Raw genomic sequence first — 27,093 nt, 5'->3', positions numbered from 1 at the left:
TGTCCTTTCTTTTTTTTAAAAAAAATATTTATTTATTTATTTTGGCTATGCCAGGTGTGAGCTGCGGCATGCATGTGGGATCTAATTCCCCCATTAGGGATCGAAACCCAGCCCCCTGCACTGGGAGCGCGGAGTCTTAACCACTGGACCACCAGGAAAGTCCCTCTTTGTCCCTGTTTTCATTCTCACTAAAGGCTCTTCAGGAATAAAAATGCTCACTTTTTAAGAAAAAACAAAAAACAAAAAACCAGCCAACCAGTTTGCTAACCATTTGCTCAGTAGAAGTTTAATGGAGAAATATCTGTTTAAAACAATAGGTCAAAAAGAACAGCTCTTTTACAAACAAGTTATGGCAGTGATGAGTCAAAAGCCCACTCTTGATTTCCTGTTCCTTGAACCCACCCCTAGAAGAGGGAAGAGGCGGGTGAGAAGGAAAGATGGGGCTGTTTAAATGTTAGCTGGAAGAATTACAAAAATACACTCTGATGTAGTAACAGGGTTGCCATGAAACATGCCATGGGGGGAGGGGGCAGGAAGGAGCGGGGAAGGGAAAGACAGCCAGATGGGGCTGGGCCCTGGGGCTGGAGGCCCGGAGACAAGGCCTGCCTCAGGGCCTTGGGGAGTAAGGAGTCCTGACTCCCAGCCGGCAGGTCTGGGGCTGGAGACATGCTGATTTGTGGATCACCCGGACACCTGGGGAGACAGAAATGATTACAGTGGCAAATCTGACAGTTTTTCTGACCCTTCAGTTCTGTTTTCCCTAGTGCCTGAGCAATAGACAGGAGGCAAAGAAAAGCTATCATTCACATAATTAGCCTCCAAAGCAGCAAGAAGGGGTTCCCTGTCTCCCTCTACACGCCTGCTTTCCTGGTCCCCGGTCTAGTGGCAGGACCACAGAATGAAGGCAGGTCTGTGGGCTAGGGCTTGAAAGTCAGAAGGGGAGAACTGCCCAGAAGCAGTTCTCTCCTCCCTGGAGTTTGGAATCTGTGTGTGGTAATTCATTTCTTCAGGCTAAATAGAGCCCTCATTTATGGCTCTCTTTTATAATATGAGTGCTAACTTCACTAATTTCTCACCAGGAATGAATCTGCTTACTTTCCAGTGTCTAGAAGTTCAAGGCCAGGGACAGCAGAAGAGAGGAGGGAAGTATAGGGCCAGGGAAAAGGACGGTATATACCGCCACCAGTTGTGGACTTTTCCCAGGTCTGTCTAGAACTGGTTCTGCACCCCAGTGTCCTTCCTTTCTAGGACATCATTATGTAATAGGGAAGAGCTTTTGTATTCTACTACATGTTAATAATCACTAAAGGGATGTTGCCTATAAGCTTAAGTTACACATAAAGGCCCATCTCTGGGAATCCTGCTTCCCAGGTAATGAGCATTCAGCTAAAATACCTTTGTTTAGCTCACAGGAAACATCCTGACCAGGCCCACCTGTGAATGAAATGAACACATCCCCTCCGGAGGCCGATGGGAACCAGGAAGTGTTTGACCTTACTCCCTCCCCTTTTAGTATAAAAGGAGCCTGAATTCTAACGCAGGCAAGATGGTTTGGCTCACCATCTTCTCGGTTTGCTGGCTTCCCGAATAAAGTCATTATGCTTTGTCCCAACAGCTCATCTCTCAGTTATTGGTCTGTCGTGTGGCCCAGCTTAGACCCAGTAACAATTATACTTTCTGAATAAGGCTTTTTTTTTTTTTTTTTAAATTTTTTGGCCGCACCGTGTGGCATGTGGATCTCAGTTCCCCGGCCAGGGATTGAACTCACCCCCCTGCCGCGTGGGAAGCGCAGAGTCTTAACCACTGGTCAGCCAGAGAAGTCCCTGAATAAGGGCTCTTGATCCCGTGTGTTAGGTGGCGCCATTTCCTCCAAGCCTTCTAAATATAGGTTTGTGTTGGATGTCTCAGGAGTCCAGAACAGCCTGGCAACAGGAGTTCCCCAGCCGTGGAGAAATCTCAAGCATGTGTGGGGCTGGTTGGAGTATGTGTAGGCGAATAAAGACAGGCTTAAGGGACTCATAAATACACAGTTGTACTGGAACTCAGCAACCGTGAATGCGTGGAAAAAAGAATGAGTGAGGTGGTCACAGGAGGAGAGCAGTCAATAACACCCAAATGAGCTGGTTAATATCTGCAGTGTTTCCATCAAGAACTTTACATCTCGAGCAAAGCCACAGACAGAAGCTGGTTACCAGTTACGTTTCAGTGCCGCTCAGCTGGAAGCTTAATAGATAACGAGAAAAACCAATTACCTGAATGGGGGCTCAAATAGTTTTTGTTACGTTTTTTAAAATAAATTGATTCTTGCTAATGTGACTGATTCCGAACTGTCTTTAGGTAAAGAAAATGGTTGCAGTTCAGAGTTAGACATGTCTTCAGTGTTCCTTGAGGGTCCCTTTAAAGAAGAATACCTTTAAGATTTGAAAGAATTCAATCCATGCTAGCTCTGAAAGATTTACCCCTAGGCCCTGTGCAGGAATGGCTTAGGAAAAAATAGAATGCTTGTTAAGGATCCAAGAATATGACTTCAAAAACACTGCAGGTTAATTCAGGACCTTTGGAGATTAGTCATTCTGCAAAAATAAACACGGCGGCCTTCGGCTCACAACTTAATACACATACCCGTGTTTGGCAACGGATGTTTTGCAAACAAGCCAGCCTACCTGCAAAGCACTACGTGGGCTGCCTCCCCGCTACAGTGTGGATGACAAAAATTCACACGTGTATTAATATACTCTGAAGGAAGATTTTGAACCATCTGGCTACCTTTGACGTTCGGGAAGCAAGATAACACAGCACATGCAGACTTTTTCCTCTTATGCCTCTGAGTCAGGGAAAAGCCCCCACCTGGGTAACAGTGTTTGGGGAAAGTTTTTTGACCAACTGATTAGTTCGTTCTGTTAGGGGAAGTTTCTAGACTGTTTAAGGAAAGATATGAGATCCTGCAGATAATCACATTCCCACACATGAATTACGGCATACACGCTTGATGGTTGGGATTTTCTTAGATTTTCAGACAATTCCACTGTGCCACTCAAAGTTATGTGTAAGTTGATGGGCTGAGGAAAGCTGAGTTTGTAATGACTGGGCAATAAATGAGCATCTCTGATGTTTATCATCTGGTCTGCATTATAGGTACATGTATAAACATGTCTGTGGGGGTAAGAACATACCAGAAGGGAGAGAGGAAGAAGGGCAAGAAAGCAACAAAAATGGCACCTGGAAAGAGGCAAAATCTGAGGAAAGAGGATGATCCCTTAGTCCCTCTTCCAAAAGCGACTCAGGTCATTTGGGCCAGATTCTCAAAGCCTTGCTCAGGTTCCATTGGCTGCAAAGAATCAGCCCGTCTCTGGCAAAGTGGTCAGATGGACGAGTGATGTGTGGAAGAAAGAAAAGCAGAAAGTGTCCTGACAAGAACTGGTCCTAACCAGAACTCCTTGACTGGGGGAGATTGGGAAAGTTTCATGGTTTCCGTGGAAGCCAGTCACCTTGAGATACAGGGGGAAGGGAAGGGAGAGCTAAGCCATCTTTGAAGGTGAAATAGCAACATCAGAGCCACAGAAATCAGACTCTCTGCGAATGGCTAAGCGTAGGTCCAGTTCTCGGTTCTTAGTCTCGGAGGAAAGGTGAGTGAATGGTTTCTATGGCAACCAGATAGGAGGATTGGTCCACTTAACTGTCCCCATAGAAACTAAGCTCCTGGAGAGCTATAGAGGAATTAGTTATCTCAACACACTACTATTATCCCCATGGTAACCAGTCTCTTAATGGCAGTGGTCAGTGTCGACAGCACTCCCAGGAAAGTCTTTGCTCCCAGAGAGAAGGCGGGCAGGAGGTAGGGAGGTGGGTTTACCTCCCAGGCCTCCCAGGAGCCGAACCCCGGGAGGTGGTGTAGGGTGTGTGTATGTGTTTGGGGGCCAGTGTGCTTCCCCAGGCCAGAGAGGATGGCTAAGACAGGGGTAGAGGAGGTTTCTTTTTGCCCCCAGCCCATTCGGGCCCCACTCACTCATGGGTTGAAGTGGATGGTACAGCTGGGAGGGGCTCCCCTTCCGGCTACGCATTACCATTCTGGTTCAGGGTGCGCCGGCGCTGGCTGGACTGCATGCTCAGGACCAGGTACTGCCTCATGAACTCACTGAACCGCTTCTGGTTGGCCAACTTCCGGGCCGACTTCCGGGCTCCGGTGAAACCCCCGAACCTCTTCTGCAGCTGTTTCTTCTCCATGTCCCCCACCTCCTCCACGCCGGGCTCTGTCCCTTTCTGAGCTTGGAAGAGGCTCCTGACACGGGGCATTCTCTTCAGATGCTGCATCTCAGAGGCTCTTGGCTGGTCAAGAGCAGCTGCCACGTGGTCTGGGTCAGCAGGGCTGAGCTGCCAGGAGCCCCTCGCCATGACCTTGGTGCACGGAGTCCAGAGAGGGCCGGACAAAACCTTCCTTTCACACTCGAGGATGCATACCTGCAAGATGGAGGTGGAGGAGGGAGAAAGACCAGGGACAGCTATTGGTCCAAGGCAGCGAGGAGATCAAGTCCTCCTGTCGTCTACTTTGGTGCCAATGCAAGTACTCCTGAAGCACCTATTTATCAAGGACCGTGCAGCAGTTTGACATGCAGTTCTTTAAGTTTGTAGAATTTCAGAATTGGAAAGAAGCAGAAAACTAGCCCAGCTCTGTCATTTCACAAAGAAAACTGGGGCTCGGGGAGGTGAGGTTAACTCACCACAGGTGACACAGCAAGTTAACAGAATGAGCACAGCAACTCTGCACCGCGTTGTAGCCTCCGTCGGGTTTTTGGAGCCAAACACAGCTCATCAAGGTCACCCATAAAGAAGAATTTTATTTTGTTCTCTTATCAAGCTTAGGAGAGGTCAGATCGGTTTAAGAAATCGGGGATGTCAAAGTATGTGGTCACGTAGTTAAATCTGCATGGTTATTTTAAGGTCACCAGGTAAAGATCAACCTTGGTGTGATTTTATTTTTCACCTCACATACACTAGTCATCACTATCTGTGCATCAGTTATAGAAAATGGGGGTCAAACAGACTTGTGGTTGCCAAGGGGGAAGGGGAGGGGGGGAGGGAGGGACTGAGAGTTCGTGGTTACTAGATTCAAACTATTATATATAGAATGGATGGATAACGAGGTCCTACTGCATAGCACAGGGAACTGTATTCAATCTCCTGGGATAAACCATCATGGAAAAGAGTATGAAAAAGAATGTATATATGTGTATAACTGAGTCACTTTGCTGTACAGCAGAAATTAACACAACATTGTAAATCAACTATACTTCAATAAAATAAATTTTTTAAAAAAAGAAAATGGGGGTCAAGACTTTGGGATGTAGGCAGGTTGGGCGTTCGGGGAACATGGGACACAATCCAGTAGACCCGCCAGCCCCCGAGGAACTCCTGCTGCTGTCTCTCCAGGCATCTCCATTTCTCATCTAGGCTACCAGCCTGACCGTGATATCTCCCACCCTCCTGACTGGTCCCGGCCTTGGCCCTTTCCCTCCCACATTCCGGCCTCCGATTAGGTCTCCTGGAAGCCTCTGCCTCCAAGTTTTTTTTTTTTTCCTATTTGCTGCTTTGACTTCACCCTGAATGCTCCTCTCTGTGTTTCTGGCCTTGGCCAGATGGAAACCGCCTTTCAACCCGACCCTGACATCATGGTTCAGCAGGAAGCGGCGGAGCCCTTCGTCAGACCTGGGAGTCTTTGCTTGGCTTACAGGGCGTCAAGAGTTACTGCTCCGCCTGGGCAGGTGTGGCACGTGAGAAGATGTGTGTGTGCCTCACCGGCCCTACCTGGGGAGCAAAAACATCCGCCCAGGTGTTCAGAGGGGCACAGATGCCTCCACAGGCAAGGTTTCCAACCTGATCTCTAACCAAGGAGTGAGATATGTATGCAGCGTAAATCACAGACCTCACAGGCTGTTCCACCAAACCCTCAAAACGTTTCCTTCAATCCGACTTCTCCTGAAGCCTTTGCCACCTCCAACCCTGCCCCTCTTTTGTCACGGCCCAGGTTCTCCAAGACGTGGTCACGTGCCCATGTCTCTACCTCGGCATCTTGCACTTTCTTCTCAACTCCTTGGACTCTGCTTCCCACCCTCATCCCTACTTGAGGGACCTCCAGCGACTTCCCAGTCACCAGAGCCAGTGGTCCTGCTTAGCCCTCCTTCCCCTTGACCTACAGCATTTGGTAATGGGGACCACACCCTGCTGAGAATTCTCTTGCGGATACTGCACTCACCCCTCAGACTGTTGGTGCCCCTTCCTCCTGGGCTGCTAAGATTCCGTCTTTGCACTTCTCATCTCTCTTTACAATCTGCCCCGTGGTGACTTTGTTCCTTTCTGTGATTTTGGTCATCACTTCTTTCAGGGCACCCCAGGTCTCTATATCCGGTACCTGTTACCTCCTGAAGTCCAGACACTTCTCTGATCCCTGTCTTCTATCTCCATCGAAATGTCTGACCAACACGTTAAGTACAATTTGTTAAGAATAAAGCCCACCTCTTCTGGGGCAGAGGCTACCAACTGCCCATTCTGTACCCATCTCCCCTCTTCCTTCCTAAGAGAACACTTGTGGGACTTCCCTGGTGGTGCAGTGGTTAAGACTCCGCTCTCCCAATACAGGGGGCATGGGTTCGATCCCTGGTCGGGGAACTAAGATCCCACATGCATGCCGCCACTTAGACCAGGTGCAACCAAATAAATAAATATTTTTTTTTTTTTTTTTTTAAAAAGAGAGAGAACACTTGTTTTCCTCCTGAAGACCACATATATGTTTCCCAACCTCCTTTGTAGCCAGAGGTGGCCGATGACATATACATGGAAAGGACCAGGTGGGGCTTCTGGGAAAGTAGGGGGCTGACTTATCCGGGAAGAACATCTTTTTTTTTTTTCCTTCTTCCTCCCCTTCCTCCAGCCTCCTGCCTAGAATGTGGACATTTTGGCAGGTGTTCGGTGGGCCATCTTGAAATCTTGAGGAGACTCAGAGGATGGCACTATATGAGGGTGACAGCCATAGACAGCTAAAGCAGAAAGAGGAGGAGTCTGGTGATGTCATGGAGCTGCCACACCAGCCGTGGACTGGCCACCTTCTGACTTCTTTGTGAGGAATCAAATCTCCATCTTTTCATCTCTTTTTTGTTCTGGCTGCACCACCGCAGTTTGTGGGATCTCAGTTCCCGGATCAGGGATTGAACCCAGGCCAGGGCAGTGAAAGCCCGAAAGCCTAACCACGGGACCACCAGAGAATTCCCAGATCTGCATCTTATTAAAGATGTTACTTTAGGTGTTTGTCACTAGCGGGTGAATTTAATTCTTGTCTGATATACTTTCTCCGCCCCAAGTCTGTCCTGCTCTGTGTTCTCTTTGTCTCTCTCTGAACAGCACCTTATTCCCCAGGTGACTCAGGTTTAGAATCCTGGGCATCACCCTGACGTCTCCCTTCTCAGGACCCCATTCCTCCATCCAATCAGCATGTGAGTCTGCCCCCTCCTTTCCATCCCCTCTGCCTCAGTTCCTCTGGGGGTGCAGTGGCTTCCTAACAGATGTCTCCATCTCTGATCTTTGCTTTGCCTTAATGCATTTTATATCCCTGGCAGAATAATCTTCCTGAAGAATGGATCTCAACATATCGTTACTTACCCACAACTGTCCAATATCTGTCTTTGTCTATAAAATACTGTAACTCCAAACTCCTGAGCAGACCATTCAAGTGGCTCCAACATCCTGTCCTCGCCCGTCTTTCAGTTTTTGGTTTTTTTTTTTTTTTGGCCACGCAGCATGCGGGATCTTTGTTCTCTGACCAGGGATTGAACCCCTGCCCACTGCAGTGGAAGCGCAGAGTCCTAACCACCGGACCACCAGGGAAATCCCTCAGTCTTTTTTCTGAATCTTCCTCTCAACACCCCTCATTGCTTCAGGCACATGAGGTTCCTCCTAGTGCCTCAAACACAGTGAGCTCCCTCGCCTTCCCCACGTCTTTTCTCACTCTGTTCCTTCTGATGGAATAACCTCCTTCCATCCATCCTTTGGGGCCAACCAGGCTCCAGAGCTACCCCTCAGTGACACCTGCTTCTGGCTCCCCGGCTGGAATTGCTCTCTCCTGCTTCTGTGCTCCCACAAAACTTTGTTTTGCGCTTGTTTGAATTTGAATGTTTAGCATAATTGTAACACCTTACGGGACAGAATATGACCAGCTAGGGAGCACATCTTACTCATGGAGGAATCTTCTCCGTCCAGTAAATAGGAGGGTTTCAAGTAGAGGTTTGTTGCCCTGAGCTGTATTAATAAAGAATTCACTTTATATTTAGCTAAGCGTGACCAAGGGAAAACTTTTAAAAAAAGAGAGAGAGAAAAGAAAAAAGATGAGAAAGGGAGTCACTGGAAGAACAGGAGTTGCAGCTAGTTGCACCCAGACTCGAACTCCTCTGGCATTTAGCACACGCTTCCGATGTAGGGCTCGTCACCCCGTTGCAGCTCTTTGTCTTGTCCGTCCCATTAGACCAGGGTTCTTCACCTTTTTTTGGGTCATGGACTCTTTTGAGAATCTAATGATTCTCCATAAGGGGTTCCCTCCCTTTCACCGTATAAATGCACATTCGTATCACATTTGCGTATAATTTTAGGGGATTCCTCCATCTTCTAAAGCCTAGCCATGGACAGGGGTCCGTGGACTCCAGGCTTAGGACCTCTTCACTTGGCTGCTAGCTGTGCTGTAGGGAGAACGTGTATGCATTCCTGGCATCTCATAGCTGGAATACAAAGTGGAGTCCATAGTGAGGATGTGGAATGAAGAGAAACAAGAGGAGGAAGAGGGGGTCTGCAGTTGAGGTCGCCCAGTGGTCACACTGGGAGATGCCTCAGCTCTTCTCGTGCATCATCAAGGCATTGCATAGACTCCTTGGGCCACACCTGGTCCAATGGGTCCTACACGTGGGTGTGACTCTGAATCATCTGCAGAACTTTTTAAAGCGCAGAATTTCACAACCCAGTTAAATCTCTGAGGAATAGAACCAGGGTTTAAAGCTTATTTGTACAAAGCTCAGGTGACTGTGAGATTTGCCCGGGTTTGGAAACGACCAGTGTGGTCCATGTTCGCATGCTATAATGAGGTTCAGTAATGGGTCCAAAACTACATGGTGAGGGCTTCCCTGGTGGCGCAGTGGTTGGGAGTCCGCCTGCCGATGCAGGGGACGCGGGTTCGTGCCCCGGTCCGGGAAGATCCCACGTGCCGCGGAGCGGCTGGGCCCGTGAGCCGTGGCCGCTGAGCCTGCGCGTCCGGAGCCTGTGCTCCACAACGGGAGAGGCCACAGCGGTGAGAGGCCCGCGTACCGCAAAAAAAAAAAAAAAAAAAAAAAAAAAAAAACTACATGGTGAAATAACAGTATAACCTGAACAGAACTCCAACGTTTCAAGTCACAACCCAGGACACCTCCTAGTCAGCGACTTCTCTGTGCTTGCAATACGAATTGGTGGAAACTAACGGGAAAAATAAGGATTCTATGAGACCAAAAAGTAAGGTTCTGATGGGGAAATTGCTCATTTTCTGCCGGACCAGAGAGAAGAAAGAGGTGGTATTCAGTGGGAGTGTTACTCTCACTCTCCTTCACTGGTAAGGTTTCCAAGGAACACCTTTGCCCAGACCACCTGCTGGCCAGAGGCGGTGAGGTCGGCCCCTACTGATAACACAGGATTTTTTCGAGTATGTCTTTTCCATTTAGAGTTTCCTCAGAGATGCTGACAACTCAGTGAGATACATAGAGAAACCAGATTTCCTGGAAATCTCCGCCCCTTTTGCAAACTAGTTGGAATACTCCTCCCCCTCATTAGCCTATGAAATTACCCAGCCCGTCAAAACTAACCACCCCATATATTTCTAGGCCTCTCACCTTTTGAGATGGGCCGCATTCTGTCTATGGAATGTGTATCTCTCTAAATAAATCCACTTCCTACCTTTCACTTTGTCTTGTACTGAATTCTTTCTGTGATGAGACATAAAGAATCTGAGCTTCGGGGCTTCCCTGGTGGCGCAGTGGTTGGGAGTCCGCCTGCCGATGCAGGGGACATGGGTTCGTGCCCCGGTCCGGGAGGATCCCACGTGCCGCGAAGCGGCTGGGCCCGTGAGCCATGGCCACTGAGCCTGCGCGTCCGGAGCCTGTGCTCCGCAACGGGAGAGGCCACAGCGGTGAGGGGCCCGCGTACCGCAAAAAAAAAAAAAAAAAAAAAAAAAAAAAAAAAAACTGAGCTTCATTAAGTCCTGAGACCAGGTGGGTGATCTCAATGAAAAGACCGTGGGTTCAAGTCCCAGTCTGGGTTTGGGCTGGGTTCCAGTCCCAGCTCCATTGGTTCAAGTCCCCATCGGCGGTGTGCAGTTTCAGAGGTGTAGAAGCTTAGAGGTGAAATGGACCTTTGGAGCACACGGGGTCCGATCCTCACAGAACAGGAGCCTCAAAGTGCTTGTGGTATTGTTCTGCTCCTTCCATTTACAGAAACAGGTGGAAGCTGTTAAGCCCAGAGGCTATCAGATCTTCCGTGAGCCCCTGAGTTTCTAAGCCCAGATGGAAATTCGGTTGTGTGTCAATCAGAGAAAACGAAATTCTACGATCAGACCAGATGCAGAGCCCACACCGAGATTCAACGTACTGTTAGATGAATCAGGTACTAACAAAATCATCTCAATTCTTGATTTAGGAGAAGCTTTGGGGCAAAAATGAGGAATCCAAATTCACAGCAGCATTTGTAGCACCAGATGGGCATATGAGCTTAATGCCGAAACTCTCTGGTCTGAGGGACCCACCAGCTTCTTTCCAGAGATGGGTTAATGGCCCGTTAAGTGAGCTGGACACATTTTCACAGCCCACACTGATGACATTGCTATATTAAGCCACAGTGCCGAGAAGCATCTGGAAAGTCCCAGACTGGTGCCAGATTGATCTGTAAAGCTGGGCTTGGGAGGAAACTGAGCAAAGGGCCATTTGGATGTCTGGGATCGAAGATTAGGGAAACAGGCCCACAAGCCCATTGGAAGGAAAAGAAGCAACTCATTGAGTTTGTGACGTTTCTGCCACTAAGGAATCCAACCACTTCTGACAGACAGACATTTGAGATCTATTTGCTTTAGGAGGTTGTGCCAGAATATCTGAGGGCCAACACAAGCAGGCCAGCAGAGGAATAGTACAAAAGAAAAACGTATTAGGAACGCCGACTGCAAGTCAACTACTAAGAATTTTCATGTAATGAAGACAAAGTACTAGCAGAAGGTAGTTTCTTCTGCTTTTAATAGAGTTTTAGGGAATTTAAATAAATTTCCCCAGACCTTTCTTGGGAGTTACCCTCTTCTTTGTCTCTAAAACAACTCAGTGAATCTAGTTTTTTTCTTCTGAAGCTGATGGTGTAAGTACCATTCACAGTTTAGCTGAAAGCCCAGGACATTGCAGTGGTTTAGGGGTGTGTGAATCATTTACTGACCAAAATGATAGTCTAAAAAAAAAAGGCAATCATACTTGGACCATTGCCCTGGAATGAGAAATAAAGAAATTGTTGATGAAGCCGAGGGTCCAGAGGGTCCTGGGGATAGCTCAGGATTACATCATTTGGTGGAGGGACTGGGGAGGTGACCCTTGCCTAAATATCTGAGTCCCCCATCATTCACAGAGCGGACATACTCAAGGGTTGAAAGATTTGGAAATGAGATGTGGTTGCCTCAGTTCTAGGCATCTCATAAAACTTTAAAAAAGTAGGTTAACAGTGAATACAAGCTAGAAACCAAACAGTCAGGCAGCCAGGTCCTCTGGGGGTCAGCAGGCATTGGCAGGGATTATCCCTCACTGTGAGACTAGAACTGGCCATTTTCTAACAGTGTTGCCTGGACCCCAGAGACTGAAGATGCTATGGAGAAATGGAAACAGGCTCCAAATTCTTCACTGGCTTTGAAAGACACCAGTGTAAAAACTGTGCAGTGCCTGCACCTATTAGGAGACTAAAGGTCTTGCAATTTTACAGTTTCCATGGGACCTCTTAACTGAGTACTGCTCTGTGCTGCACACTGCAACATGCTGGGGATACCCAGAATAATCAGCAAAGAAAGCTCATACCTGGTGGTGAGAGACTAGCTGATGCAAGTAATCATCAGAGAGCAAAGGAGCTAGGGGCTGGCTCAATTGGGGCCAGGTGGAGAATCAGCAAAGATTCTCCTGAGAGGTGAAACCTAATCTGGGTTTTGAAGAATGAGTAGGATTTATTGGCTGGGGGAGGAGGGAGAGCCATGCGCAAGATGGCGGGTCAGGTTCTTGGGGCCGTGGAAAGGCAAGGGAAGCCTGGATTTCCCAGAAACTATGGAAAGTGATGGAAGCCCAGCAGAGAAGAGGTGAGGAGTGTACCTTTGGGCGTTACCTGCTGTCTGGGGAGAGCGGACCGCCTGGGAAGGGAATGAGGCATCTCAGAAGGAGGTAAGAGGCAGGGAATCTTTGCGACTGCTTATGTTCAGGGGGCAGGAAAAGGAACAGGACGGCAACAGGAGGCAGAAAAGGAAGAGCCATGGTGGGGAAGAGAGCCGGGTTCACCCAGAGAGGACGAGGAGAGGAAGCCTGCACAACTGCCAGGGGGTGGTTCTGTGGTTAGGAGCTGCTGGTGACCTCCGAGAGCAGCTAAGGAGTGAGGCAGAGGCGAGGGGCTCAAAGTCACAGGTGTAGACACTCTCAAAAAAACATGACAACGGAGGGAAGGAAAGAGCAAGTGGGAGAGGGGAAAAAGGAAAAATTCCCAGCAGGAAAATCAACAGTACAAAGGAAGAAGGAAGTGCAGGAGGACAGATGCTGAGATGGCAATAAGGAGGCTGGAGAGAATCTGTCCCTGGTGTGGCCTCTGTTGTCTCAGAACAGGGCTCCCAAGATCAAGGTGTCCCTGCAGTGGGAACATCGTAGCGCTTCACAGTCAGGTGCGAAGTTTGTTACAAACAAATCACCTAAATCCATGACTGCTTTACTTTGTAACAAATAAATTAGAGCTGACTTAGAGTTATCCTTACAGTTGAGGTCCTAACACTTTTTGTTCTATTGTGAAATACACATATCATCAAATTTAGCATTTGAACCCTTTTAAAGTGTACAGCTCAGTGGTATTAAGTATTGAAATAGTCACATTGTTTCCCTACCATCACCTCCCCCAACCATCTCTAGAACTTTTTCATTTTCCCAAACTGAAACTTTGTACCCATTAAACACTAACTCCCCTCTCCTCCTTCCCCAGGCGTTGGCAACCCCCATTCTACTTTCTGTTTCTGCGAATCAGACTACTCCAGGAACCTAAGGTAAGTGGAATCCTACAGCATTTGTCCTTTAGTGACTGGCTTATTTCACTTAGCATACATCTTCAGGGCTCACCCATGCTGTAACGTGTGTCACAATTCCCTTCCTTTTTAAAGCTGAATAATATTCCACTGTGTGCATAGACCGTATTTTCTTTATCCATTCATCTCTCGATGGTCAGTTGAGTCATTTCCACCTTTTGACTCTCGTGAGTAATGCTGTTTTATGATCATGGGTGTACAAATATCTGTTCGAGTCCTAATGCATTTTTGAGTGGGAGATAAAGGGTTGCAGTTAAAGCTCGTGATTCAGGAATTGTTCACAACTTTCAGTCTTGTCTAGGTTGCAACCTCAGAGGCTTAATAGGGTCGCGATTATGAGATTATTGCTTAATCAACTCCTTCACTGGTTTACGTGTAAACTAGTTGTCTGCTCTGTTTACTAAGACTAAGGGAAAGCGTTTTGTTTGGGGTGAAATTTTAAGCCTCTCTGCGCTGCACAGAAAAGGCAGGTGGGCCTTCTGTGTTCTAGCCTAACTCAGCTTTTCTCAGTTCCTTAATTGCGCCTCCCCTCCCCTGAAAGGCATTTGCACATGTCCCCCCCTCCCCTCCCCCACGTCTCCCTCCATTACCTGGGCACCTGGGGCTCTCGCTCCTTGCCTCTTCACTCCCGATCCTCTTTCGGTTTCCTTAGAGACTTAGCTCCTCCAAAAGACCCCTCTGCCCCTCTAGACTAGCGTGGGGTCCCCCGTTCTTGCTTCCCTGGGTCTCAGTAATTACGTTCATGGAGGGATTGGGGGTTCTTCTCTCCCACCAGTTGCAAAAGCCATCCATCCACTCACCTCAGGGCCCAGTGCTCAGCACATAGTAGGTGCTCAGGAAACCCATGATGGCTGAATGAGGAGGATGGATGAACTCTGAATGGGTTCTCTGGGGAGGCGCTTCATGATTCAGTGGTTATTACTGTTCAGAAAACAGACTTGAAAACCACCGAGCTGGTACAGGAGGAGCTTGGTGTTTGGGTGCGTCGGGGGCCGTATCTGCTCACGTTAGGGTGTTATCCCAGCGTGAGTACTTGGTTCCTATACTTGTACGCTTGCCTTAAGGAACAGTAGGAGAAAGTTTGTTCTTAAAGGTTGAGGAGTTTCAAACATGGCATCTTTTGAAAAGAGTTTACTTGACTACAAGGAAAAAGTAACTGAGTTATATTGGATTTAATAGGAGAGGAATAACGAAACTGTAATGAAAGCAGTTGAGAAAGCAGCTTACTCAGTAAGAAGAAATTTAGTGCTCAAATCAAAATTTAAAATACAAGAGAGCATTTAGGTGTTCATTGTAGAACTGTCTATAATATCAAAGCTGAAGGGCAACATACATGTTCAACAGGAGGGGATTGGTTAAGCAAAGTAAACTGTGTTCATGGGAAGAAGTAATTTAAAATAATGTTAATAATGGGAAAATTATCCTTGTGTAACATAGCAAGTGAAAAAACTAGGATTCTTTCTCTGGTGGGATTAAAGGTGATTAAAATTTTTTTTTATATAGTTTTGGAATTTGCCAAATTTTCTAGAATGAGTACGCATTATTTTAATGGGAACAAAATGGCAGCATGGCTGGGTCTTTACAGGAACGTGGTAAAGGTGACAGGGTTTGCTTTCAGAAGGTGCTCAAGTCCACATCTGTTTCCTACGGACCATCTGACACTGGGAGAGTCACGTGACCTTGGGGGGGAGGGAGGGGAAGACGGGGCTGCTCCTGGACCTACCTCAAGGTTGACGCTGTCAAGAGGTGGGCGGAGCTTCTCTCTGCAGGCCATACAGTCCTTCTGACAGGTGCTGGACACGCTGGAGAAGAGGCTGAGCAGCAGCAGGTCACAAAACAGGGTTTTCATGGTGCAGGAGCTGGAAGCAGGATGCTAAAACACAAGTGAGGGCGGGTGGCAATTAGCACAGCCCTTCTGCGGGGGCCAGTAGGGGCTGGAGACCTTCACACAGGGGATGTGGGAAAGACACTCTTCTGCGGGGACAGTGCAGCCGGGCCTGAGATTCCACCTCCCAGGGGGGAGTGGACTGTTGAGAGCACAGGTGGCCCAGGTCTGTCTGCCAGGCATAATGTTCATGCAGGGCTAGTGTCTGGGCTCCGGGTGGCGGGGGGTGGGGAGCACCCCTGTGATTCCTGACCTCCACGTGCATGAACACTTCCAGGGAGCTAAAGGCCTCACTTTGCAACTTACCAGTGTGCGGCCTAAAGACAACCTCTCTCAGCCTCAGTTTTCCTAACTCTCAAAAGGGGAATAGTGGTACCCACCTTGTCCCAGGGCTATTGCAAAGATTAGACCCATAAGGGACGTTTTGCAAAGTGCGGTGACGAGTGAGATGTATAAAATAGAGTTATGTGTGACCGATCCTCCCCTTCCCCAGACTCCCCTGCCTCTGCCAGGAATGCCCCGAGGCCCAGAATTCACTCTTCCGGGACGGTTCTGCTAGGTTCCTTGGCTGTTTCCCCTGCTAGACGTGAGCCAGCTTCCTGAGCACAGAGCTAATATGTTCACCTCGCTAATCCGTGCAAAGCACAGGACGAGGCTTTGCAGAACCAGGCTTTGGAGTGATCTATTGAAAAATGAACAAAGAGGGACTTCCCTGGTGGTTCAGTGGTTAAGCCTTCACCTTCCAATGCAGGGGGTGTGGATTCGATCCCTGGTCGGGGAGTAAAGATCCCACACACCTCACAGCCAAAAAACCAACACATCAAACAGAAGTAATATTGTAACAAATTCAAGAAAGACTTTAAAAATGGTCCACATCAAAAAAAAATCTTAAACAAAAAATGAACAAAGAGACCATTCTAAGGTAATAGCTCTAACGATTATTAGTTAGATCAGTTGTTTATATTCTTTATGGAGGATTGTCTCAAAGATGTACAGTTCTTCCTGTTTCCCTTTAAATTTTTCCTGTGATCAAGTCTCCTGAATCGGAAAGCTATTTTCTTGGACTACATCACTTTGGGTCCCTGTAGAACCGTCTTTATTTGGAGGATAAAATGGAAAGGGGAACAAGGGAATTATCTGGAAATGTGAATGTTCTTGATTGAGGTGTAGGTCACAGGGGTGTATACGTTTGCCAAAAACCCACCGAATTGTACATTTAGATTCTGGGCATTTCACTGTATGTAAATTTTACCTTAATAAGAGTTGAGCAGAGAAAAACAAAAATAATTGCCTTTATTGCTTTTTCATCAGACTGTACTGAGAAAACGTAAAAGCCTTGCTATTCAAATGCAGTCTGCAGATCTGCAGCATCCCCTGGGATCTTATAAAAAAAATGCAGTATTTCAGGCCCTACCCCAGAACCACTGAATCTGGATCTGTTTAGTAAGATTCTCAGGGGATTCACACAGGCTAAAGTTTGAGAAGCAACGGTAAAAGATGGATGTGAAATGGAGCAAGTCACTGGGAGAAGGAGGGGGGATCCAGTGCCAGTGGCCATGTTGGGAGACCACCCCAGCTCTTCTCGGGCGCCACCCAGCATTTCATACCAAGAGGATGTCGAATGAGAGATGCTCAATCCATGTTTGTTAAGTCAATGAGGTGACATTTGAGATGGGTTTTGAATAATGAGTAAGAGTCTGCCAAGAGGACAAAGAAGAGGGCATCTGAGAGACACAGAACTACCTCGCTTTGAACTAGTGACTCCACCTTTTCCAAGGCGTATTGGAATCGGGACCACAGCCTGGGGGGGTGGGGGGTAGCAGATGAGCCGGCCGCTGCACTGGGGCCCCCTCCCTAAGGGAAGCACTTGCTGAGAGAGAGAGAGAGAGGCTCCGTCTAGATGAAACAGGGTCATGTTGGCCATTCTAAAGGGTCTGACCTTTACCCTACAGACTGGGATGTCTGGGGTTAATGAATAATGAACTTGAACATCCATTCAAATGAATATATCTCAAATGCATTTTTCTCCTATACCCCGAGGGCTAGTGCCTTAGCTGAGATCTATTGCCTTGGTTACTGGGATCGCCCTCTAATTAGTCTGCCTAATGATCCCCCTCCCGGACCAAGCCATCTCTACATCTGATGATGTTACTCATACTTAAAATAATTCTGTAACCCCCAGTGGGAGCCAGCGCTGCTTCTGCCCGGCTCTCCGGCTTCAGCTCCTGTCACTCAGCCTGAATCTCCTCCATTCCCAGTGAATCACACATAATTCCCACCTCTATCGGGTCCTTAACGCCCACTGCGCTTTGGCCCTTGCTCTTCTTTCTGCCCAGAAGGCCCGCCTCCAGCTCATACTTCATACACGCCTCAGGAATCATCCCCTCTGGGAAGCCCTCTGCAAGCCCCGGTCTGGGTTAGATGAGTCTCCTCTGCTCCTGTGGCTTCGCAAAGCAGCACATCACACGGGGAAGCAAGCGAGCCCCAGGGGCCTGTCAAAGAGGCACAAGAGACCTCCGAGACGGGGTTGTGTTGGGATTCACGTTTTCTCATCTGTTCCTCGCTACAGATGTGGGTTCAGATCCCACGTCCGCAAGTCACCCTCTCAGGTTCTCATCTGGAAAACTGGGATCATAACAGTACCTGTCTTATTGGACGATTAATGGGTTGATGTTTTTAAGCAGTTAAAATAGCACCTGGCACAGAACAAGTACAACGTAAAAGCTTGTCAAAGAAATAGCCTTCACTCTGTGATACTATCGTCTTTCGCGCGGCGGCCCTTAGCACTCTACGCGGTAAGCTTGGACTTGTGTGTCTATGTCTCCCACTGGCTGTGCCTTCCTGAAGGGGCAGAGATCTCGTTCTATGGTTCTCTGAATTTCCAGCACCCAGCACAGGGCCAGGCACTTAGGAGGCGCTCAAGAAAGTTTGATAAGTGACAGTGGAGTATCTCAGGAGCCCTCTCCCTTCTCCTGGGGAGCGTCTGGGAGCGCCGGCCCCCCGGGGGCCTGGGTTGCTCATGGCACAGGAGCCACTTCAGGACCTGTGTCACTGACAAAGGGTCCAGTAGCTAACTGTTCAGCTTGGCGGGGGGGTTGGCGGGGAGGGGTGGGAATGAGTTTTGCTCCAGAGCAAGGCAAGATGCCATCCTAAGCTGGAACCCCATGCCCGTTCTGGAAGAAGACTGGTTGCCAGTGGCCAGGAGGCAGGGTTGGAATGGTTAGCTACGTGCTAAGTTTGCACTGGTGCAACGTGTTGGTAGACAAAGCAGGGAAACTCAGCACCACTTACAGGCTCTTTTGAAGAGAACACATATCTTGAGTTCCAAACAGCCACCATATAAGCCAAGGTCTCAAACGGAGGACTGCTTGGATAGATCTTTTGTTTAATTTGGTAGTTGCCTTTACGTTTCTTGTTCTACTCAATCTCATTCTAGGCGGGAGGCGGTTTTGTAGGATTTGTCCAGCATGCTATGCTCTCTATGGCCACATGATGGCAGTGTCTGTACTTCACAGAAGACGGAAAGGCGGGGAGAAAAGGGACTTTGCTTCCTAATACAAAATTGCAACACATGTTTGCACAGGCTGAGCTGGTAAGTTGTGGCAGATGTTAATGAAGTGCTCTCCTGCTGAGGTTTTTCATGAACTTCATTAACCGCGGCAACTTGCACATTCAGGAAATGTTTGATGGATTGACTGCTCCTGTTATCTCAAATTCTGCCTAAATGGGTTTTTAGGATTGAGTTGAGGAAAGAAGATGAGCTCCTGGGACGTGGAGTATGTGTTCCATTTGATACGTTTCCTGCATGTAAAATGTGTGCCTTTGTTGGTCTGGCACTTGGAAAAACCTTATCAAATCTACTTGACATTAGCCTGGCCCTCCTTGCTGGTCCATGGTACCCTTACCTCTCTTCCCACCTCTGACTTCCCTACCCCTCCACGTCCTACCCAGCACTTCTATTTATTTGCAATTTTAAAATTTAAAGTTGTATTTTTTTCAGAAAGAAGAAAGTCATTTTTATTCAGTCAATTTGCCTATTCCATTCCCCAAGGCTAATCAAGGCATGTGATTAATAATATTCCCTTAAAATTGCATCGTGGGAAGTGTTTTCACTTAGATTTAAATGAAAAACACTTGGAAGCAATTGAGTGCTGGGGAGGCATGTTTGGTTATTATCCTTGTTTATGAATTAGCGTGAGTTTGAAGAGTAGTTGATGCTGAAGGCTAAAGTTTTTATTTCTTTTTCATAACAATGTTCCAGCCACACTGAAACAGAAAGATTGATGAATTTCAGTGGGCATTTAGCCTGTAAAAGAAGCTGGAAGACAGATTTCCACCCCTCACTTTTAACTAGTGACTCCACCTAGTAATTAAAAACCAGTCATTACTCAACGTTATTCATTCTCCTCCGCAATTCAAAGAATCCTTAAAATGGGAATCACCACACAGTCCAACCAAAGATGGTTTCTGATATTTAAATGAGATGCATATAAATAAAGGCTCAAAATATATGTAATAATCCTTATAAAGGGGACAACGCTGTGTCCTTTTTGGTACTCTTCACAACCCTCGAACAACTGTGTTCTAGGTTAAGACTAAACTTTCTTGAAAACTCAATAGAAGGTTTTCATTTTTGAGAAGACTTGACAACATCTGTGTACTTTGTTGCTCTGTGTATCAGTTAATGTGAAGTAAAATGAAGGTTAATTAGTTAATTCCCGAGTTATATTTATGTTTGATCTTTGCACTTTGTGTGACTTTGGGCAAGTTTCACATCTGAGGGCCTCGGTCTTCTCACCTGCAAAATGGGGGTAACAACAGTTTTTGTTGTTATTGTTGTTCTAAATTGTACAATAGAGACCATCAGTAAACAAAACTACCCTAAGTGTGTTTGAATTTTACATGGCTTGTATTCACTTAGTGAACCAAACTCAGCTAACCCTTCTATGTGGGGATGCTATGGGTCTGGACATCTCGTATTGAGTAAAGAAATGTTTAATTACCTTTTATTTCGGTAATAACACCTCATAAATTAATCGTGCCTCACTCTTTATAAAGATAAAATACCACTGTGTTTAGCTTAATCTATTTGATTGTAATCTTGCTTCCAAGGGCAATGTAATTAGTTGCTTATCTGTTTGGAGGATTACATATGAAGATTTAGCCAAAGCTAAAAGTTAATTGAGTTTTGTCTTATGACCTATGAGAAAGCCTGTAATTTTGGTGCTTCTAGTGGAGAAGGGAATATGACAGATTTGCCTTTCTGCTAGAGATATATCTGTCCCCATCCTTCTCATCAACCACATATATAAATATTGTTCTTGTAGGTTACAAAAGAGTTTTATATTCTTATACAATCCTATAATCTAGGGTTAATATTATCCCCCCTTTTGAGATGAACATATGTTCATAGAGGTTAAGCAACTTGCCTAAGATCATCCAGCTTATACGAGAGCCAGACAAACTCAGGTGTTTTGACTCTAAAACGTGTTCTGGGAAACCATAAGTTCCACACACTAGTCCTGCTTTGGAAAGGTTGGCAAATTCTGGTGGAATCTCGTTGGGATGGTCTCTGTATTTAAGAGTAATCACATTCTTATTATATTTAGCATCTTCTGTGCCAGGCACTGTGCTGATTGCTTTATAAGCATCTACCCTATGGGGTAAATGCTGTTGTCCCCATTTTACAGCTGAGAATATTGAGGCTTGAAGAGGAGAAATAACTTGAAGGGGCAGAGCTGAGAACCCAACCCATCTGATTTGCAAGCTCATGCTCTCACCAGACCTCTCAGTGATCTCAGCAGGGAAATTCCCTGGCGGTCCAGTGGTTAGGACTCTTCGATCCCTGGACAGAGAACTAAGATCCCACATGTTGTGGCCAAAAAAAAAAAAAAAAAAAAAGATTTCGGCAGTTTTCTGTGTTCGTGTACATGCATTCATTGTAAGGAGCTCCTTTTGTCCTGAACTCTGGGCTCCCCCTCTCTGATGACACCCTCTTTATTGTTGCCTCTCCCCAGTTCCTGGAGGAGTGTTTCGTTACCCGCCAGTACGGGGGTTTGTCTCCCACACGCCCCATTTCTTTAACGCAGACGTGACTCCTACACTGAGCTTTTGCTTGTTCACCAGCTATGTCTGAGGCCCCTTTATTTCTTTTCCTCCTCTGACGAATACACTTACGTCCAAAAAGGTCCCTCTGTTGCTTTAAACTTCCACCTGGAAGGAGGGGATGGGCGCTTAGGAGGTGGGAGGGCAAAGCCCGCCCTCCCGCCCTGCACAGACCGGGTGTGCCTGGAGCTGGTGGGCAATGAATGAACAAAAGCCCTCTGCTTGGAAGCCAGAGGCCTGGCTCTGCCCTCACCTGTGGGATCTTGAACAAGGCCCTTTCTTTCTCTGGAGCTCAGTTTCCCCTTCTCCAAAAAGAGGCAGTTACAATAGATTAGATGGTCAATATTTTTGATATTATAGGTGGCCAGATATTTGTTACAGTAGCCCAGCTGAGGCTCAGGAGAGGGCCACATTTTCTTTCTCTTTTTAAAAAAAAAAGTCTTTATTTTATTTAAAAATTTTATGTTTATTATTATTTTTTAATTTTTGCTCCCACCCTCCTCCCCCCGCCCCCTGCCAGGGATAGAACCAGGGCGCCATCGCCGAGTCCTAACCACTGGACTGCCAGAGAAGTCCCAAGGGACACATTTTCTATCAGGGCTGCCACAAAAGTGGAAAGGTGTCATCGCTCTTAACTTGGATCTTCCTGATTCTGGCCCACGGTTCCACATACACTGTCAAAATAACTTAAATGGACTTTTCAAAGCTTTTATTTACTTTTACAATAAAGCCTCTTAAGGTTCCTTTCAAAAAGATTAGATAATACAGATAAGCAAAAGAGCAATGGATCTAGATCAATAATAATCTTCAAACTTCTTTAACTTTATACTTCTAGCAATCAGACCGTTTTGAGCTCACCTTCCCCATTTATTTATAAAAGTTGCATACAATATAAAACCCACTAAAGTGCAAATTAAGAAAGATAAGAGGGCTTCCCTGGTGGCGCAGTGGTTGAGAATCCGCCTGCCGATGCAGGAGACACGGGTTCGTGCCCCGGTCCGGGAAGATCCCACATGCAGCGGAGCAACTAAGCCCGTGAGCCATGGCCGCTGAGCCTGCGCGTCCGGAGCCTGTGCTCCGCAACGGGAGAGGCCACAACAGTGAGAGGCCCCCATACCGCAAAAAAAAAAAAAAAAAAAAAAAAAAAAAGATAACCACATAGAAATTTAAGCCTCAGTTTCCCAAAGCCCAGTGGACTGTCAGGCACCCACGCCCCTTTTGGAGACCACTCGGCCTAGGCCTAGACTCATTAACATCTAGTGACTGTGGCCAGAGCTCTGAGGACAGGCTGCCAGGTCTGTTTTCCTGGCACTCAGTACTGCAGGCTCCTATCGGTAAGCCAAGCACGTTTCTCGGCTGAATGAATGAGATGAATGGGGACTCGGTGGGGGAGGAGCACAGAACAAGTGTGAGCTGAGGGGAGGGTGGCTCTGAGCCCTGGTCGCAGGGCAGAGCCCCGGGTGTGTGCTGGTGACCCGCTGACATTTTCACTGAGACCCGGGACTCCTCGGAGGCCAGCTCCACAAGTCACGTGCCGAGCCAGGCCCTTCAGAGCTGGCGATGCTGTGTCTTCTGCAACACTGAGGCAGCAACCCACAGGATCGCGCAAAATCAAGACCGAACGTGATCATTGGCTATCTAGGGAGATGCCCAGAAAATCGGCTTACCCCCCAAACTGGTGTGCCCTAAATCTCACAGCCGGTGTGTGTGTGGTGAGAAGGAAAGCAGCATGTTGGTTAGTGGGAGGACCTATAGGTATTTACATAGAAGTGTTTAGAACATCCAGTTTGCCTAATGAACTCCCAGCCATTCAAGCCCCTGCAGGCTGTCACCACTGTGACTCCTGTTCTCTGGGAGGGGCCCATCCCCTCCCTAGGATATCTGATGAGTAGTTCCACCCAGATTTACATCAGGTAGATTTCCTTCATGGGAGCTCTGGGGCTGGGGGGCGTGAGGCTAACTGAACCGTGTGGATAAAAGCGTAGAACACTCACCCTAAACCTCCCACCCCTACTGTGCGTGTGTGTATCAGCATGAAATAGGCATGTAGACAAGTTTAGCTCACTACCCGGCACATAGTAGGTTTCAATAAAGGCTCATTTCTTTGCCCTCCTTTCGTGCCCTTGTCCCAGCTGCCACCTCCCTCTCCTAAGCCCTTGGCTCTTCCAGATTCTACCTCCTTCCCTGCCCGGTTCGAATCCCTGCAATCTCTGAGCAAGGACTCCTTCCCCCAAATTCCTCCAGCACTTGCCGTCTGGACCACGCAATTCAGGACTTAATTACACCCAGCCTCGCATCATCCACAAGTTGTTTCTCTGTGTGTGTTGCCCCGCGCCCACCCCATTAGTTTGTAAGCACCCCTGGCCCGAAGAGGGGGATGCAAAGGAGCCAGCAAGGCTGGACTCAGTCCCGTCGCTGCCACGTCCTCAACAAATTATTTAACCTCTCAGCTTCAGTTTCTTCAACTGCAACACGAAGATAATGACACCATCTCTCACGGCGGTTGCCGGGGCTAGTGGGTGTGAAAGCGCTAAGATGTAAATCGTTGTATGAGTGTAAAGGGCTGTTATTGTCACCTCTGTTGGATCCACCCTGCCTGGTGGAGTGTAGATGATAAATACCTGACTGAATACAGAATAGCTTTGTGACAGCTCCTGTCTTGGGCTCTAGAGAGCACCCGTTTGCGCCTAATCCTGCAATTATTCCCTTCGTTGGCAATGCAAAAATCGACATCCTCTAAATCCCCCAGTACTCTCAGCCTTCAGCTGATAAAGCCAGGACTGCCGTCCCTGGGAGCACAAAACTGCACCCCCTGAATATGACCCCAGGCCGCACCACAGCGCCCTCTATGGGCAGCACAGGGAACGGTGGAAGCTGCTCCTTTTACGAAGATGGTGGTTGGGGGCAGTCTTTCCAGGGACCCTCCCCTGCAGAAGACTCAGCAAGGCCAAAGGAACACGAATGCTTTTTGTGAACGGTATCACAGCGGCGGTGGAAGTGTGCAGACTTTTTTTCCCCTGCCACACTTCATAAATGAGAAAGAGGGAGTGTGTCTGCCGTAGCCACCCACAGGAAGCGAGAGAGCAGCAGTTTCCCCGGGGGGTTTTGATGAGAAGCCAGGCACTTACTTTCCACCCCCTCTATGTTGAGAACTCCGGTTTAGGCTTGCTGGCGAATGCCATGCAAAGCTCATCTTTTGTTAGTCTGCCGACCAATGTTATTGGTTATAATTGGGACTATTATGGGCTGCTCAAGGGAACGAAACACAGATGTTGAAGCCCAGGATCAGGGTATTGAAGTCCAAAGCTGCTTGCTTTAAATAGTCCTTTTCCCGAATCATCCTGCCTTACTTGAAATTCCCCCAGAACTTGCCCATGTTCCGAATGAGATGGGGGAGGATGGGATGGGTAGCGGCGTGAGGGGAAGCCAGACGCAAAGGGAGAGCCTCACAAAGAGAGAAGGAGGAAAAGGGCTGAGCCAGAGAGAGTTTGGATGACTTCTGAACATCGTATTCCACAGGACCCCGGCAGAGACCTTTAGGTGGGAGGGCCGGGCAGGAGGAAGAAAGATGCAAAGAAAAGAGAAGAGACCTCCAAAGGATTCAGCGTCTGGAGACCAAGGTCAACCTTGCAGAAATCTACGCGGAATTCACACACAGCCACCGCGATCAGCCACGCACTGGGGGGATTTCCACGTACAGGGTCCGAGTTCCCCTGCATCATTACTAGCGATTAGTATTCGGTGCCTAGAGGAGCAGGGTTCCCTCAGGATTAAAAACCCACATCCGAACCAAGTTGAGTGATATGCTGAAAACAGCCTGCACGCCCTATGAAAAGAAGTCAGGCGCAGAGAGAAATCACTCACAGGGGTGCTTGGAGGGCGGGGGGCTTCTGGAGGGTCGCCTTGAAATGCAAGCCCTCACTCCCACCCCCAAGTGCCTGCCCCTCCTCTCCCCTCACCCTTACAACCACCTTTTCGCCACAGACAGCAGTGACAGAGTAGGGGCCACAGCTGGGGAATCGAAACTTTTCCTCATTTCCAAGTTCAGCTCTTCTTCGGCATCTCTCTTCAGGATAAAAGCCTCAGCCCTCCCCTCCACCCCCCATCCGAGCCCAGAAAACAAGACGAAGGAAGGGATCATCTCACAGGAGGCCAGCAGCATCCACACGGGACAAAGGAGAGGGGCTGGGGAGAAAGCCCTGCTGCCCGGACACTTCCCCAGGCCCCCAGCAGCGTGTCTTGGGGCTGGGGCTTGCTTGCAGTCGCCTACCTGGGAGCTGTCAGTAGCCAGGCTCCTTCGGATGTGAGGCTCCGCGGTATCAGCCACACCAGCATATATACGCTCCCCCCCCCACCCCCCGCGCCCCACACAGCCCTCCCCTTCCCTGCCCACCTCGATGACACAGACACACGCTGACCCCCGTAAGCAAGCAAGCAAGCAGCAGAACCTACCATCCCTCCTGGCTGTTCCCCGCCCCCCCCGCCCCCCCGGGCTCAGTGCTCAGACCTGAGACATCCCAACCTCCCCATCAGTTCATTCCCAAGCCTGCTTTACCTGGACTCTGCTCAGCCAGGATCCCACAGCTGCTTCCCCTGTGCTTCCAGAGGCGCTGCAAAGACTGACGGGGAGCTCTGGCTAGTCAGGAAGAAGAAAAGGCTCCTGGTGACAGTGACAAGGCAGACCCCCGTCCTGGAGTCTCCTTGAGCAACCTTTGTGCCTGAGGAATGAAGAACAGGGAGTGGGCAGAAAGGGGGGAGCTCCCACCGGCACGGAGAAGCCCAGAGCTGAGCTCATAGGAGCCCCCTCCTGCTGTCACCGCCCCACAGGCAGCGACAGCTAGGCCACTCAAGGGAGTGGCTCCACCTGCCGTGGGCCGGGGCCAGAGATGCCTCACAGGTGCCCACCAGGCAGCACAGCGGGAGATGCTGAGATTTTAGACTCGGCGTGAAGTGCCTGAAATTCTGGTTAGAGCAAGTTCTCTGTGTGAACCTCAGGCCCTCCTTCTGTGAAGGGGTGAGATATCTCCCAGGACGGTTGTGGGTAGAAAAACGAGGTTCTGTTTGTATTTGGAACCTTTGAGACATTTAATAAATGCGAGTTCGGCATCCTCTCCATCCTTTCACGTAAATCATTCCGACTGAATCTGAAACTCCTCTCCCAGCATCTACCGGCACGACAGAGTGCTTTTAAAGCTGCTGCTCTACTTTAGGGTGTCACCACCAAGCACCCACCCTTCAGCGTGGAGCCTCCTTCCCTTCCCTTCCTTTCCCTGTGGAAGGTAGCCTCACGGTGAGCCCAGGCAGGGAATGTTTAGATTCTGCAGCGCCCTTGTGGGTCCCTCCTTTCCCAGCTGTAGGTGAATTACATCATGACCTCCTCCTTGGCTCTCCCAAGAAGATCCACAAATATTCTAGAATCCCAGGGTTTGAGCCTAAGTGGTCCAAGGATCTTCAGCACTCTCTCATGTGGCGAGTCTGGCTCTCTGATGGACCTGAGACTTGGTGGAGAAGCATTAAAGAAAACATCTGCTCTGACTGCTAATGGATATGGGGTTTCTTTTTGGGGTGATGGAAATGTTCTGGAATTAGATACTGCTGATGGTTGCACAACATAGTAAATATACTAAAACCCCACTGAATTGTATGCTTTAAAATTGTGAATTTTATGTGAAGTATATCTCAATTAAAACAAAACAAAACAAAACAGGAAGAAAGCAAGGAAGAGAGCAAGCAACACCTGCCCCAGGTT

The 27,093-nt window shown here is 48.2% G+C and overlaps 1 protein-coding gene across 3 annotated transcripts; it reads right to left on the bottom strand.

Moving 5' to 3' along the window:
- Nucleotides 1-265: 265 nt before the first annotated feature.
- PNOC (prepronociceptin) lies at nt 266-26,383 on the bottom strand. Of its 3 annotated transcripts, none has more exons than XM_067040191.1 (4): nt 25,900-26,383; nt 15,078-15,227; nt 4,007-4,458; nt 266-693 (listed from the first exon to the last, which is right to left on the bottom strand). In XM_067040191.1, exons 2-3 carry the CDS (start codon nt 15,201-15,203, stop codon nt 4,054-4,056), a joined length of 531 nt encoding a protein of 176 aa, XP_066896292.1. In that variant the 5' UTR covers nt 15,204-15,227; nt 25,900-26,383; the 3' UTR covers nt 266-693; nt 4,007-4,053. The 3 variants fall into 3 exon arrangements, with proteins under 3 accessions (XP_066896292.1, XP_066896291.1, XP_058927360.1); XM_067040190.1 differs by lacking the exon at nt 25,900-26,383 and adding an exon at nt 25,615-25,690; XM_059071377.2 differs by lacking the exon at nt 25,900-26,383 and adding an exon at nt 25,615-25,690 and having other exon boundaries at nt 517-693; nt 4,065-4,458.
- Nucleotides 26,384-27,093: the final 710 nt, after the last annotated feature.

Source organism: Kogia breviceps, chromosome 8 (genome assembly GCF_026419965.1).
Source record: "Kogia breviceps isolate mKogBre1 chromosome 8, mKogBre1 haplotype 1, whole genome shotgun sequence".
NCBI classification, from domain to species: domain Eukaryota; kingdom Metazoa; phylum Chordata; class Mammalia; order Artiodactyla; family Physeteridae; genus Kogia; species Kogia breviceps.
The sequence above is the reverse complement of the archived record's forward strand: the minus strand, read 5'-3'. Positions and strand labels throughout refer to the sequence as shown.

Excerpts from the sequence above, each read along its gene's own strand:
- PNOC (XM_059071377.2), bottom strand. The coding sequence starts at position 15,203 with ATGAAAACCCTGTTTTGTGACCTGCTGCTGCTCAGCCTCTTCTCCAGC. Across the intron at positions 4,459-15,077 it reads TTGACAGCGTCAACCTTGAG|GTATGCATCCTCGAGTGTGA; the intron begins GTAGGTCCAGGA and ends TCCATCTTGCAG. Across the intron at positions 694-4,064 it reads GCGCACCCTGAACCAGAATG|GTGTCCGGGTGATCCACAAA; the intron begins GTAATGCGTAGC and ends CTGTCTCCCCAG.